Source organism: Neopelma chrysocephalum, unplaced genomic scaffold, assembly GCF_003984885.1.
Source record: "Neopelma chrysocephalum unplaced genomic scaffold, ASM398488v2 Primary Assembly neopelma1_24, whole genome shotgun sequence".
Classification (NCBI taxonomy): domain Eukaryota; kingdom Metazoa; phylum Chordata; class Aves; order Passeriformes; family Pipridae; genus Neopelma; species Neopelma chrysocephalum.
Genome location: NW_020897693.1, coordinates 1,615,104 through 1,630,027, shown reverse-complemented (window position 1 = coordinate 1,630,027; position 14,924 = coordinate 1,615,104). Strand labels below are relative to the sequence as shown.

General features: G+C 40.2%; 1 protein-coding gene across 8 annotated transcripts in view; it reads left to right on the top strand.

Moving 5' to 3' along the window:
• The window catches only part of ARNTL (aryl hydrocarbon receptor nuclear translocator like), a 50,566-nt gene that overhangs the window by 27,109 nt on the left and 8,533 nt on the right, over positions 1–14,924 (top strand). For 3 of the 8 annotated variants that reach the window (XM_027699487.1, XM_027699502.1, XM_027699494.1), the window contains 9 exons: positions 960–980; positions 1,974–2,012; positions 2,365–2,406; positions 3,569–3,726; positions 5,153–5,232; positions 6,234–6,326; positions 7,314–7,431; positions 9,618–9,767; positions 11,525–11,771. In XM_027699487.1, coding sequence (XP_027555288.1) covers positions 960–980; positions 1,974–2,012; positions 2,365–2,406; positions 3,569–3,726; positions 5,153–5,232; positions 6,234–6,326; positions 7,314–7,431; positions 9,618–9,767; positions 11,525–11,771 — 948 coding nt within the window. The remainder of the gene's footprint in view (positions 1–959; positions 981–1,973; positions 2,013–2,364; positions 2,407–3,568; positions 3,727–5,152; positions 5,233–6,233; positions 6,327–7,313; positions 7,432–9,617; positions 9,768–11,524; positions 11,772–14,924) is intronic. The other 5 variants (XM_027699512.1, XM_027699531.1, XM_027699522.1 and 2 more) reach the window with 5 other exon arrangements.

The window sequence follows — 14,924 nt, the reverse complement described above, 5'->3', positions numbered from 1 at the left end:
TTTAAGGCTAAAATGAATTTTGTTACAACAAGCATCCTGGAGCTAAAGGGGGCATCACAAGAGCAGTTTAATTGTGAGCATCAGGAGTGCTTTGAGCCAGTGGCTCACACAGTAACTCAGGGGTGCAGATGGACACACGAAGAAAACATTGAGCATTATTCGAACGTCTTTTTAAAGCTAATCACAAATATAACTGATCTAAGAGTGCAGTGCATAATATATGAAACACTACCACGTTTCTTTTTAAGAAGGCTTGTGTCCACTGTTGAATTCGAATAACTAGTGTGTTAGTGGCTGAAATGAGAAGACTTTTTCATAAGCCTTTTATAAAACATAGCCTCTTATCATGGTAAAGCTCAGTGGTATTTCAGGTCACTTTACAGTCTTGAAGTGATGCCAGCAGTTAGTGTGCATGTAGAAATTCTGTTTGATTTCCTTATGATATGATAAAGTCTGTGTAAAGTTCAGGCTTGGGACTTCAGTACTAACTGAAGCAAAATGTGCATCTGTCCTGCTGGACAAGAATCATCAAAAACTGAGAAACTTGGGATACTTTATTTTTATTTTTATGTTTTATTTCTGGCCTTAGAGTCCTCTGAAATCCCATTTATCTAACCACAAGGACAACACGCATAAAGCACAGATCTTTCCTTTCTGAAGATGAAACAATATCTCAATGATTTGCATAACATAATTTAGGTTAGTTGTTTTACTAGTTTTTCCACATTAAGTGTCATGAACTATGCTATCTTTTCTTAAAAAGCAGAATTATTCTTTCAGGAAGTAGATTAATTTGAACAAGCTTGTTTCTTTAGAATACCGCTCACTGCTATTGTCCTGTTTTCATTGTGCTTTTCATTTCAAATAGAATATGAATTAGCTTGAGCATTTCAGCAGAAAATGTAAGACATTATTCTTATTTCCTATGTATGGTGTACTCTATTTTTCTTTCTTTTCAGACTCGATGGCTTTCCTTTTGAGTAAGTATAAATATTTTAGTAATTGATTTCACTCGAAAAAGATACTCAGCGTTTTTCCTTGCCTTTCCTTTCCACTTACTTAAAATTTGCAGGTAAAAATTAAAACAGAACGAGCTAGGCCTAAGAGAGTCCATTTAAGCACAGTTGTACAGATGTATATAAATCAAAACATTCTCTTCCTGCTTATTTTGTCTAACCAAAGACACGCAGTCGTAGGCATTCAACTTTTTTTACCAAATACAACTGGGAAAACTTACGCTTTCCTCTCCTGCTTATTTCTGTGCATATGGTTACAATATTAAAATGTAGTAAGGGGGGATCCTTTCTATTCCCTTTCTGTTCTTCATGCCTCCTTTTTTCTTTCATGTTGAAAGAAAAGCAAGCTGAAAGTTGTACCAGTTTAAAATGTGCCTGCTTAGTTTCATAGAGTCTTCCGCTCTCTCCATGCACATTTGACCATCTCCGGTGGTTTGTTGGTCCAGATTATAACCATCTTCTATCCCAAAATCAGCCGCCATGAGGCAAAATGGGGTGTAGAACACACAGGCATCTGCACAAAGCAGTTCAGGGCAATTTGTGAATTTTATGCAAGGCACTTTGATAACTGCCTCTGGTCCAACTTGTAAATTGCAAGGTGGTAGAGCTAGTGCTGATGAAGGCTTAAAAATAACTGCTTTGATATGTCCTTTTTTTCCCCTCCTCTGGTTAACTGAAAAACATTTTTATAACAGATGATATCTTTGAACTGCAGCATGTTTTACTGTCAAACACATCAAACTGTGCCATTTAGTTAGTTCTGAAGGAGACACAACTAATTTAAGAAAATGCTTTAATATTATGAAAACCACACAACTTTGTCGCTTTTGTATTCTTATCTTTGTATTTATGGTTTAAAGATGACAGCAATACTTTATTCTAATTTTATGGCAGTTTGATGACTGTTCTGCTAATCCTGCTGAATTTGTGATGTGTTGCTTTGCTCTGTTTCTGCAGGGAAGGTATGGATACAGATAAAGATGACCAACATGGAAGGTACTGGTGATACAGTCACTGAAATGTTAGTTCCACAGTACTGACACAGGATCCTGTTTGTGGATCCCTGTTCTCAGTGTCACTGTGGTCACGTGTCCCAAATTATTTCTTTGCTGGGATAAAGGCATAAGATTGTCGAGCAAAGTAAAACAGACAAGCAAAAAAAAACCCCAAACCCCAAACTTTGAGACACAGTAATAAATAAATATTATTCTTTCTCTAGAAAGGTTAGATAAATATTCAGATTCTGAACAACTGATTTTAATGAGGATCAGTAGTTATGTAAGATGCATTAAAAGAATTGGATTGAGTGATTCCAGCATTGTAACTTTGTGATGTTGTTTCTCAACAGATTGGAGTATGCAGACCAACAAGGCAGAATAAAAAATGCAAGGTAATGCTCTAAACAAGTATATTAGAAAGAATTATCTCTTGCTTTTTGCCATATATGAATTATTTTCATGTGTTTCTTCTCCTGAAAATATTTTTGTTCTAACTGACCTTCCCTTTTTTTCCCATATCTCTGCACTGCTAACATTTTCCATTAGGTTTGGGTATAGTTTTGTGAAAATACTGATTTGGTAACTTGGTTTTAGTCACTTCATTGGTGTTGAAATTGAAGCCAGTATGTTTCTGATAATGTTACATTCTCCATCTTACTTCTTTCAGACTCAATAGTGGGTTGTGCAAGTGTTAACAGTGACTCTTATTGTGGGAAAATATAACCCCAAAAAATTAAATTGTTTAGTGTTTATAATTAATTTTCCTGATTAGGAAAAGTTTGGTTCAGAAGTATCTCAAATACTTCAAATAAAAAGCTATAGGATAAGTAGAAGACTTGTATTGCCACAGCAAAAAGTAGTTTTAAATACTTAGTACATTCATGTAGTACAGTGATTACAAATGCTTGATGGAAATGGATCATAGAATAGAATTAGGTTGGAAAGGCCTTTAAGATCATGGAGTCCAACCATTAACCCAGCACTGCCAAGTCCTACTAAACCATGTCCCCAAGTGCCACATCTGCATGTCCAGAGACAGTGACTCAAACACTGCCCTGGGCATCCTGTTCCAGTGCTTGACAGCCCTTATGGTGAATCATTTTTTCCTAATGCCCAATCTAAGGCTGTTTTATTCAATATTTATGTACACTGGAATTTGCTTATCTGTGACCTTTTGGGTGCCAGTCATGTTTCAGTGTTATGTGCTGAGGATAAAAGTGATGCACAGCAGCAGAAACATCTGGATAATTTTGCACTGTTTTGTGGATTGATTCAGCACTGAGGGTTCAGTATGGCCAAAGTTATATGTGTTTTCTGGTAAATTAGAACCATGTGCTGCAGCCTTGCCTCTTGCTTTTGTTATTATTACCCAAATCACGGACATAAAATGTCTGAAGAATTCTGTATGTGGATGTCCTTTTCACAAGGACAAGAGGGTAACAATCATCAGAAGGACGTTACTTTTGTGGTTTTGTCATGCTGGATTTGGGCATTTTTTAATGTGCCTTATTTTGTCATGCTTTTCTCTTTTCCTTCACCACCTTCCTTGCTCAGGGAGGCTCACAGTCAGATTGAGAAGAGGCGCAGGGATAAAATGAACAGTTTCATAGACGAACTGGCCTCGCTGGTCCCAACGTGCAACGCGATGTCTCGGAAGCTGGACAAGCTCACCGTGCTGAGAATGGCTGTGCAGCACATGAAAACACTACGTGGTGAGTTGGCTGGGGCTGGAGGAGGAGGATCCAGTATGGGATTTCCCCAAAGCCATGCTTTTCCTCTCCTTTTCTTGCCCTTTTGCCAAAATGGAGCAAGTCAGTACAGTTTGGAAGAACGTCTCCCCTTTTCTTAGCACTTGACGCTGAGTGTTCATTTATAGCTTACTAGTTCATGGTCCAATAAATACCCTGATCTGACTGGGAAAATTTGGGGTGAGGAAAGAATAGTTTTCCATCATCTGACCTAGTGATCCTTGTCACCAGGTCCCACAGCACCAAGGCAGCTGAGGAAGGTGAGGAGAGGGAACAAAGGGCTTAAGTGGCAGTGCACAGTTGGTTCTAAGCTCTAAGCAGGCAATGTGCAAACCTGGTCGGATAGAGAGGCTGGATTTTAGGTGTAAGCAATATTCCTCCAGGACTCATAAGGTTTTGTGTTCATACCTGTTGCTCTGTGTGAAAGAGTGGAGAGCACTTTGAAAATTCAGTTTTAGTCTTTAGAATTTTAGTCTCCAGAAACCAGTTTCCGTTGCAAGCACCTGAAGGGAAACACGCAGGTTTGAAAGAGTTGGGGGTGTTGCAAATCTCTGTGTGTCCTAAAGCTTCATATAACAGTGAGTCAGTGCTTGGGCACAATTGGTGATGATGTTGAAAGCTTAAGCCTTCAGGAAATACGCTGCTGAGAAAAGATACAGATGCAGTATATTTAAAAAAAAAGAACCACTGTTCTTATTTCTAGGAGAGGTGGTGTCTTCCATCTTTATCCCGATGTTTTCGAAGGGTTTAACTTTTCTGCCACTGTCATTTAATTAGGTTAATACTTCATAACACTTCAGTGGTTACTGATTTGACTCTCTTTTGCCTTTAGGAAGGGAATAGAATGAAAAGAATTACTCTTCAATAAATAGCTGCCTCATTTGTTGCCAATTTTGGGGTTTTGGCATTGTGAGATGATGTCATTGTAATGCTGTTTTTGTCTTTGATGCGGAATGAGAGAACTGATTTGTAAGTTCCCAAGTGACAATTTGTTTACATGAGCTTGTCATGTTTTCTAAGTTATAAGGAGAAGAAATAGTTTGAATGTTTTTATTCTTTAATCTCTTATTTTTAATTTCTGAGACTAGACCATAAATCAAGGACAGGATTTGGGTTAAAAAATATGTCAAGGAATACTTTTGTATCTCAGAAGGCATTTAATTTGCATTACTAGATAATGCAGTATTTGTGTTAGAGCAAAAAAGCTTCATCCTCTTTTAAGTTAATACCAACAGAGCTTACGTTGATAGTAAAATAGAACCAGAAAGTAATTTTCATTTTACAGAACATCTGCAATGAACAACAGTCTAAAAAGGAGCCAAAGGAAAAGTGCTCATTAAAATGTGTATTGTTAAGTTGGTGGTAAGGGAATTGTTTTTGTTTTCTTTAGGTGCTACAAACCCATATACAGAAGCAAACTATAAGCCTGCTTTTCTATCAGATGATGAATTAAAACACCTTATTCTCAGGGTATGTTTCAACTTTTAATTAAGAGATATTAATGGCTGTGAATATGACTCTCCCAAAGCACAACACCAGTATTTTAATACCTTGTATCTCAGCTTAAAAATGTTTTGATTATGGGGGATAATTACAAAAATCTGCAGACTGCTTCATAGAGCCAATGAGTTTAACGATGACTGGCATTTCTTAATTTAAGCAGAAAGATTAAAGAGGGAGATTTACAGAAACTGATATTTTGATGGTAACCATCAGAATCTTCAGTTATTTCATGAAACGAGCCAAAATTATATAAACTGTGTTCCTGCAGACTTTCTGCCACGGGCTCCCTTGCCATGATTTTCAGTGTACAGTGATAGAAGGAACACCCTTTTTTGAGGTCACTGATGTAACATGACTTAGTGTGTTTGGCTGCTTGCTGTAAACTTGGCTTACAGAGGATATCTCACTTGTCAGTGGCTGAGCTCTTCCTGTAGCTTGTGTAACTGATGGAGCACTGCAATGGCCAGATCAGCATATGCAGAATTAATTTCTACAACATTGTGTCTCCAAGGCTGTAAAACTGGGACCTGTTCCTGCGTGCTTGTGTGTGATTGAAAAAGAGTCCTTTGGAAGTGGGAATCAGTTGCCTACAGGCACAGAAATAAATATCCAGGTTATGTTTGGTTTCTAAAAGAGGAACTACGGAGTAAATACGGTTTAAATAATATTTTAATTTGAAGGCATTATTAAACATAATCATAATATTGTTGGGCAAGACATGAGTTCTTTCTTCTCATAGAAGTTATTTTACATCCTGGGCACGATGCCCAGAATGATGCCAAAAATGTTTGCAGATGCAAAAAAAAACCTATTGTAATTTCACATTTTGCCTGTTGACTCAGTTATCTCTAAATGTTAAGACAGCTCTCCTAGTGTAGAAATTCTACTCTATACATAGTGTTTTTAAAGGTTATAATGTTGCAATGAGGAAGTGTAACTTAATATTTGACTTTTTTTTTTTTAATTAGGCAGCAGATGGATTTCTTTTTGTTGTGGGCTGTGACAGAGGAAAGATACTGTTTGTTTCAGAATCTGTTTTCAAGATCCTCAACTATAGCCAGGTATTCTTTTCCTGTTTAAGTAATGTTAGGTCTTAAAAGATTTGAGAGCTTTTTTTATGGTTATGCATTTGTATGGGAGGCAGGTTTGTGAATAGTCTGCCTTGAAAGCTGAGAGGTGTTGCAAAGAGAGAGCTTTTCCCTGCCATGTCATTAGAGACGATTGTTTCTGGTTTCCATTCAAACTAAGGAGGTGAAAGGGAACTAACTTTAATTCCCTGATTGATGCATTCTGATCAGGGATTTACCCTTAGGCTTGCAAAAGCATTATGTAATAAGCAAATACTGAAAAATCAGTCTGGGGTTCTTCCAATTGCTTCATGTGGATTTTTTGACTTAGTTTTCTTTCTGTCTGCCCTGGTTTTGCTTGCATCCTCACTGATGGAAACTGGGAAGCAATTATACCAAAGGCAGGTTTTTAATATATGCTCAACATAAGGCTTAACTTGGACCATATATTGTGTAAATAATCTTCTTCATTCTTTCTGTCATCTGCACTCCTTACCAAATTTAAAACCTGTATTAGCTTCAAAAGTTTTCCTTAGCCAGCCCTTAGTCAGGTATATACTAAATACCTATTCATATGTAAGTATTGAAGAAGAATATTTGCAACTATAATATTTTTCCTTCAGATGTGCAGTGTATGAAGTGAGACTGAGGAGAAACCAGAATATTTGGTGGTGGTGGATTGAACATGCCAGTTCTGCAAAACTCTTACTAAAAATGATGACATAAATTACTGTGTAGTATAGTCATAATGTAGATATGCAGAGAAAACATACCTTCCATCAAATCATAGAATAGTTTGATTTAGAAGGGACCCTTTAAAGGTCATCCAGTCCCAGCCCCCTGCAATGAGGCTGGATCTTGGATGTTTGCTGTTCCTTGGTTAGACCTGTATGTAAAAGGATTGTTCATACTGGATGCTAAAATTGAGAAAATATACTGAACCATTATTTTACTTTTTGACTGAATATTCAATTTCTACAGAATGATTTGATTGGTCAAAGTTTATTTGATTATCTCCATCCTAAAGACATTGCCAAAGTGAAGGAGCAGCTCTCTTCTTCTGACACTGCACCACGGGAAAGGCTCATAGATGCAAAAAGTAAGTGTTACCACCTTTGAGAACGTGTCGTATATCCAAATTCACTGCTTCTGAGTATTTGCCTCATGTCAAAAGTCTGGGGGTGTGTGGCTGCTGTCTGGATTGGCTCATGCCAAGGAAGTTTTAGCTGAAAGACAGGAAGAAACAAGAAAAGTAAAAAGAAGTAAGTATGAAACAGATACCTGAATGTAGAAGCTGTTGGGTTTGGCATGCCCTGCTCTATGATGCATTACTTGAACTGGCTTCACCTGTGAGGTATCCTCTCTTTTTCCAGGCATTGAAGGTTTAACTTTTTCTACTAAAACATGTGAACCATTACTTCTAATCCGTCATTCTCAATTTTCAGAATACGCTCAGTATTATTTTGGTAATCCTTAGCTGTCAGCCAAGAGGATTCATTTTAGTTATCTGTTTATTGATTACTTGTGACCGCTTCCGTCAATGACCCAACCTTTCTTTTAGAAGGTTTTTAACCTGGTGCTTGGAATCATTTCCTACCATGTCTCTTAGCTCTGTTCCACTCTGATATTTTAAAGTAGCTCAGTATCTCTGCTGCTTTTGAGGTGAGTGGGTGTTTAAATCCCTCTCATGACAGGAGTCCGTGTTGCTTAAGTAGAAGGTGGTATCTTAAAACTGCAGATTTCCAGGTCATTAAGTCTCATGCTTGCCAGGAGCAGAAATCTCTAGGATCTCATCTCACAGAAGCCACCAGTTCAACTTCACAAACTGAAGCTGAGAGAGATCATTCCAGGGCAGGGAGGCTGGAGGCTTCAGCAGAATCAACTCAAGTTTTTTCTGGCTCCTGGTTTTATCGGTTGTCAGGCACGTATATATTTTTTTTTTGTGTGCCTCTGACAAAGTTAGGGCAAAAATAAATACTATGAATTACAGTCTTCCCATCTGCTATGATAGACTGATTGGTAGGATTTCAAGAACTCATATTGGTGAAGAGTACTAGTATGTATGTGCGTGTTTATTTTTGTGTTGGCACGAGTGACTCAGGCACAGCTTGTACCCTCACCACGGAACAGTGGTTTAGAGTGCATATGGTGCGGGGCAGTTTGACCTCCTAGAGGTCACCTCACTCGATTCTAATTTTTAAGGGAGCCACACTTTCCACTAAAACATTGGAATTGTTGTCTTCCTCCTTGTGTCAAAAGCCTACAGGGCCCGAGAATTTTTTGTACACTTATTATAGCAGTTGGATTATCCATATCCCCATGCAGAAATGGTTGGGGTAGGGAGCAGGCTGTGGAAAAGTTGCTGTGTGATTAAAATCCTCCATCAGCTCTTGGAGCACTGCCCCTGGAGCACCAGCTGCATCCCTGGCCTGGCTGATACCTGTGCTCCTGACGCATCCCAGGCATCTTCCTGAAGCCCTGTTTGTGCCAGCACTCGCTGTTGGCTCCCAGAGTGATCTGTTTTGGTTGTTTCTCCAATCACTTTCCACAGAAAAGAATCTAAGAATCTCCTGCAAGAATATGATAAAGGTCAGGGGTTATTGTTAGGGCATGTCCATATGCAGTTATTTCTGCAAGGCTAGAGAGACTTCTTAAGCATAAGTGTAGGTCTTGGAGATTTGCAGTCCCCGTGTAGGTCCCTGCTACCTTTTTATCTTCTTCCATCAGAACAGTGAAAAAATCTGGAACACACCAGTTGAGATGGACCTGGAATGGCACTGGGGCTGTTCTGTTCTGTGCATGCACATTTGCTCTCTGGGTGGGTGTTGTGATGGAAGAGTGCAGTCCAAAGGGTCAGGGTCTTGTTGAGTGGCTGTGCATGGAACACTTCTCTGGTTATGGGGAAATGAACTCTCTTTACTTCTAATCAGTTGATTACTGTTCAGAGAAATCACAACATCTATTACAGAACTTGTGTGGATTTGTACAACCTCTTGCTTATCTGTGCCTTTAGAATCCCGTGTTCTCCAGCTTTGTGTGTCAGTGTTCTCACAGCAGAAAGTGTAACCAGAGATTGTCGTGTTGAAAGGGTTGGTTGAGTCCTGCACAGTCGCTTAAGTGCAAATCTCAAAAATAGAACTTGTGCTCCCGAAGAAGGATTTAAAAGGACTTCTGTGCGAGTCCCAGTGAAGTGAAAACACTGTGTGGTTGGGCTGTGTGGTGTAACCAGGTGTGTGGTTGACTTTTCCCTGACAAAGACCCTCCCTCACTCCCTGTTTGCTGCAGCCGGACTCCCGGTCAAAACCGACATCACACCCGGGCCGTCGCGGCTGTGCTCGGGAGCAAGGAGGTCCTTCTTCTGCAGGATGAAGTGCAATAGGCCTTCAGTGAAAGTAGAAGACAAGGATTTCCCTTCAACCTGTTCAAAGAAGAAAGGTAACTATTACACATTTTATTGCCAAATGTTTCTTATTCCGAACTGTGTCTAGGTCTGTTACTCACCCCCCTGCCACCGCCCCAGTCTCTCTTACACAATGTATTAACATATAAAGACAAATTCTCTGGTGTCCCTGCCCAGGGCACAGGGGGTTGGAACTAGATGATCTTTAATTTCCCTTCCAACCCAAACCATTCTGTGATTCTCCACTCTGCTTTCTTGGAGTTTTTGCAGGCAGGTTGTGCCAGCAGTTCTGAGGTGGTTGTTGCACCCTCCTTCGGGCATTGACCATCTCGCCAATGTCTCCAGCAAAGGGGAGCTGTTCCTTCTTCTATTTCTCTGCTCCATATTTGACAAGTGATATTTGGATGAATATCCAATTTAAAAAAGAGTTTATTCTGAGTTCATCTGCAGATTTGGTACATTCTGACTACTGGAAACATGGCATTTCTCCACCAGGAATATCTGGTCATAACTTTATCAGTGTTGATAATATCTTTTTCCTATTATTCTAGACATGTTGGAATATATATTTAGCCCAAATTTGACACTTTCTTCTCTGAGTACTTCGGATAATACATTGGATGTTAGTTAAAGTGGAAAGACAAACAGCTAGAGAACAGAAGGCAATTTTGGTGTATTGTCTCTGGCTGTGGCAGCTGCCCCAAGTACTTCCTGCAAGGTTTGAACACAGCTTCAGCCTTGGATCCTGCTTTTGTGCTAATCCCCAAGGAAGCCAGTTTGTGCAGTTAGACATAAGCCTTTTACCTCCCTATGAAAGTCACCCTCCTTGCAGTTTTCAGGCCTGCTCAGTGCTGAGGCATAGGAATTCCCCTTTTGGATTCTGACTGTATTCCTGGCCATTGTGAATCTTCATCCTCACCCCTGTGTACAGCTGTCACTGGTACACCCCAAACAGTGAATATTCTGCCAAACATATTGTTCCTGGTTTTTGTAGGAGTTGAGAGGCCTCTTATTTATTAATCTACTAATTTCCTCGAACAGTCCTTTAGATTATTTCCATTCTTTGCTGAAATAATACAATATGATGCAATTTCTGCTTGAAGATTATCAAAAGCAACCTTGGTCTGAGCTGTTTTGTGTTTCAGCATAAACAAGGCTTTTGCCAAGATAAATTGTTTATTGGATTATCTCAGATTAGCTTCATTAAAGCAGGAGTGCAGGAAAATCCCCTGGAATCCCAGAATCATTAAGGTTGGAAGAGATCTCCAAGATCTAGTCCAAGCTTTGGCCAAACACCACTGTGTCAACTAAACCATGGCACTAAGAGCCAAGTTGAGTCATTTCTTGAACACCTCCAGAGGTGGTGACTCGACCACCTCCCTGGGCAGCCTGTTCCAATGCCTGACAACCCTTCCTGTGGAGAAATTCCTCCTGATGTCCAGCCTGAACCTCCCCTGGTGCAGCTTGAGGCCATTTCCCCTTGTCCTGTCACTGGTTGCCTGAGAGAGGAGGCCAAACCCCACCTCACCACAGCCTCCTTTCAGGGAGTTGTGGAGAGTGACAAGGTCACCCCTGAGCCTCCTCTTCTCCAGGCTGAACAACCCCAGTTCCCTCAGCCCCGCGTTAGTGAACAGCATCCCGAATTTCCTGGGTCAGAGAGGAGATGCATTCTTAGCAGAACTCAGCTGAAGTTCTCCAAAGCTGTACCCACGACCTAACTGCTTTTCTGGGTTTTGTTGGTTTGTTTTTTGTTTTGTTTTGTTTTGTTTTTTTTCTCTCTCTCTTTTCACAGCAGACCGCAAAAGCTTTTGCACTATTCATAGCACAGGATATTTAAAAAGCTGGCCTCCGACAAAGATGGGACTGGATGAGGATAACGAGCCTGATAACGAGGGCTGTAATTTGAGCTGCCTTGTTGCCATTGGGAGGCTCCATCCCCACGTGGTGCCACAGCCGGTGAACGGCGAGATCCGGGTGAAACCTACGGAATACGTGTCCCGACACGCGATAGATGGGAAATTCGTTTTTGTAGATCAGAGGTGAGGAGACTTGGAGCAACTTCCACCATAAGTCACTGCCCAACACTGCCTCACTCACAGCTTTACTTACACTGACAGTGCTGTTGAAAAAAACCAAATCACTCTCCTTTTCAGCTTTTTAACAGATCCTGGCTGCAAGTTCTTTTGGGTTTTGAGACAGAGCTTAAAGCTATTACTATGCATGTATTCAGTATTACTGATGAAATTAAAAAAAATCCAAAAACTTCCAAAAATATTACCTGCTAGGCAGAATAATCCCAGGATCATTTCTGCCAATTTGTTAATGGGGATATGTATATGTGTAATCCTCAGAAGAACGTGTTTTGAAACTGGACCCTAATTAGTACCTCTTCGTTATTTGAAACCTTTTGCAAACACAATTAAGTTATTGCACAGGTTGCAGTAGGCTTTGATAGCATGGACATTTATTTAACTGTTTCCTTGGGCACATTCTGCTGAATTCATACTTCTCTGTGTGTTCTTTTATGCTTCTAAGAAGGAAAGCTTTTCCTAAGGTTTATTGCTTGGAAAAGGCTTGAGACCTTGTGCCAGTGTGGTGTCTGCTTTCAAACATCCATTTATTATCTGAAAGGTTAATTCTCTTGCAGAAGAAATAGCTTGACTTTTCTGAAGTAGCAAACACACATGACCTGTGCCTTCCTTCAAAATAACTGGCATTATCAAGGGAAAAATGTGAAGGGAAAGGAGGTCGAAGGATGTTAATGGAGAGGTTACACTGGGTTGATTGGAGAGGGCTGAGTTGGTTCCCTTCCTTGTCAAGAGGGATTGAGAATGCCCAGATGAGGCTGTTTCAGGTTGCCTGTGGCTTTGACTCAGTTGCTTGTAATGTAGAAAAGCCCAGACTCCAAACTCTGGCAGATCTGCCTGCTGGAATTGGTTTCAGGGGGGATGTCAGCTGATTTTTTTTGTGGACTTTAAGAGGAAATAAAGCTGATAGTCATGAGAGGAAGTGCAGTAAGGAGAATCTTTTTTTTTTTTCTGATGTTATCTCCCTGGGTTGGGGTGGTTGGGTTTTGTGGGTTTTGTGTTGTGTGTTTTTTGGGTCTTTTTGTTTTTTAATTTGATAGAAAGCCTTTTAAAATACCAGGTCTCGAGTGTTTAGAGCTGATGCTCACTCTGGGAGCTTTGGGAGCGTTTGTAACCTTTCTGTCATGCCAAAGGATGGTAGCTTGTGAACGAGTTTTATTTTCAAAAAATCAGACACATTCCCCTGATGGATAGTTTTGAAGTATTTCTGAAATAATGAGACTCAGAAAATGTCAACCCATTGGATTTAAACACATATGCTCTTATTTGTTTTCCAGCTGTTTGCAGTCCTTGGAATGTGTATGCTACTTCAAAGGACTCTTTGAAAGGGAATTTTTTTAGAAGAAGGCCTCATCTCTAGGCCTAAATTTGTCATCCTATGATCCCTGCTTCCACTGGAGAATATTTAAGCATCTGTGAAAGTTTAAAACAATTTATTTCCATGTCAGGTTTTTTTTGTTCGTATAGATTTGCCCTGTTCCTTTGTCATTTGTCCAAGGGAATTCAGGAAAAAAACACTTCTTAAACTCTCTGTGACCCTAACTTTTTGTCCTTATGGATTGTGTGATCCCTGGAGAAACACTGCTATGGATTAGCTACCAACTACCACAACCACTTTCAACAGTTCACTGTCGAAATGGCAGCTGCACTGAAGAGTTTTAAGGAGAATCATCTTCCTTCTTATTTATTAATTATTTTGAAGTTATCTGGATGGTGAATTTGGAAGTAAAATTAAGTTTATTATCTATGTGATGCAGATGGCATCACATACAGCTTCAGAATTCAGAGCTGCCTTGTTAAGTCAGAGAAGTGAGCTCAGGAAGAAAGTAAATAGAGGATGAAATCCAAGAAGGACATGAACAGTTTTCTTCCTTGCATAGTAGAACGTGGTCAGATATTGAATTCACTAAGTCTGCTGAGATCTGCTCTGATTTGGTGCCTCTTCTCCTTTCCAAAACACCTGTTTATCCTGCTATGGAAAGGTTTGACAAGTTGGTTGCTGATGCCCATATTGGTTGTTACCCATCTGTGTCAGGTGTCCCATCACTGCAGTGCTGTTAAAAGGCTTGGTTACTAAAGCTCTTGGAAAAATACTGGAGTGAGGTTGACCTGCTTCCTAGCTCTTCTACTTTAAAGGAAGACTCTGTGTTTTGGTGCTTTGTGGTTCTCCACCCACTCTGAGATAATTCATCAAAGCAGCCTTGGAGCTGCCAGCAGTTTGAGTGTCCTGGGATAAGGCTTACCAGACAAAAGCCAGCTTGAATACTTGTAATGCTTCCTTCTCCAAGGCTGAGGTCTCGGAGCTCCCTGAAGGAGAACTTGGGGTGTAAGGCACCTGATTGCTGCTGAATGCTCTTGGTGTGTCTGGGAACAGGCAAAAACTCCCTGCATTTAAATACTATGGATTTTGTGCTTCAGGGTTTTTTCCTGCTGTTCTTATTCATAGTTATTAATATGTACTAATTTCTACATTTTATATTATTTAATTTGGACCTTTTGGAGGTTGCAGAAGAGGTGATTATCTGTCTAGGTTTGTTCCTTATTGCCTTTCATATTTAATTTGCGTTGGATTGTGACTCTTATTCTAGTTTTTCCAAGGAACTGTCATTTCTCCTTCAGTAATTGTCTTCTAAGAAAGGTACAAAATCCAAGTTCACTTTAGTTCAGTAGTTTTGTTTGCTCTCTGTTCTAGAGAGGGTCTCACTCTGGAATCATTCAGCTATGTGACTTTCTGTTCTGATGTTCTTGAGCAGGTCCACTGGGGCTCCTGCAGATTTGATTCTCGCCGTGTTCTCTGCCTTCTACATTAAATGGTGCATGATTTGAGGTCTGCCTGGATGGCTTGCCCTGCTTTGTTCCCTTCTCAGCTGTTTCTTCCTGCACCAGGAAGTTTTAGAATGATTTCCCTGGGTGGGGGCTGTGTTCTGTGCACCACGGTGGCAGCAATGTCCTGTCTCTCCTCAGATGCCCTCAAAATCCCTTCAGCATTGCACAGGTTGCTGTTGTACAGTGTCTGCTGGGGGCAAGTGTGCACGACCCTAAGGTACAGGGGGACAGCAATTCCCACTGCTCCCCCCAGCTGTTATTTTTCCTGTTGGTCTTCTG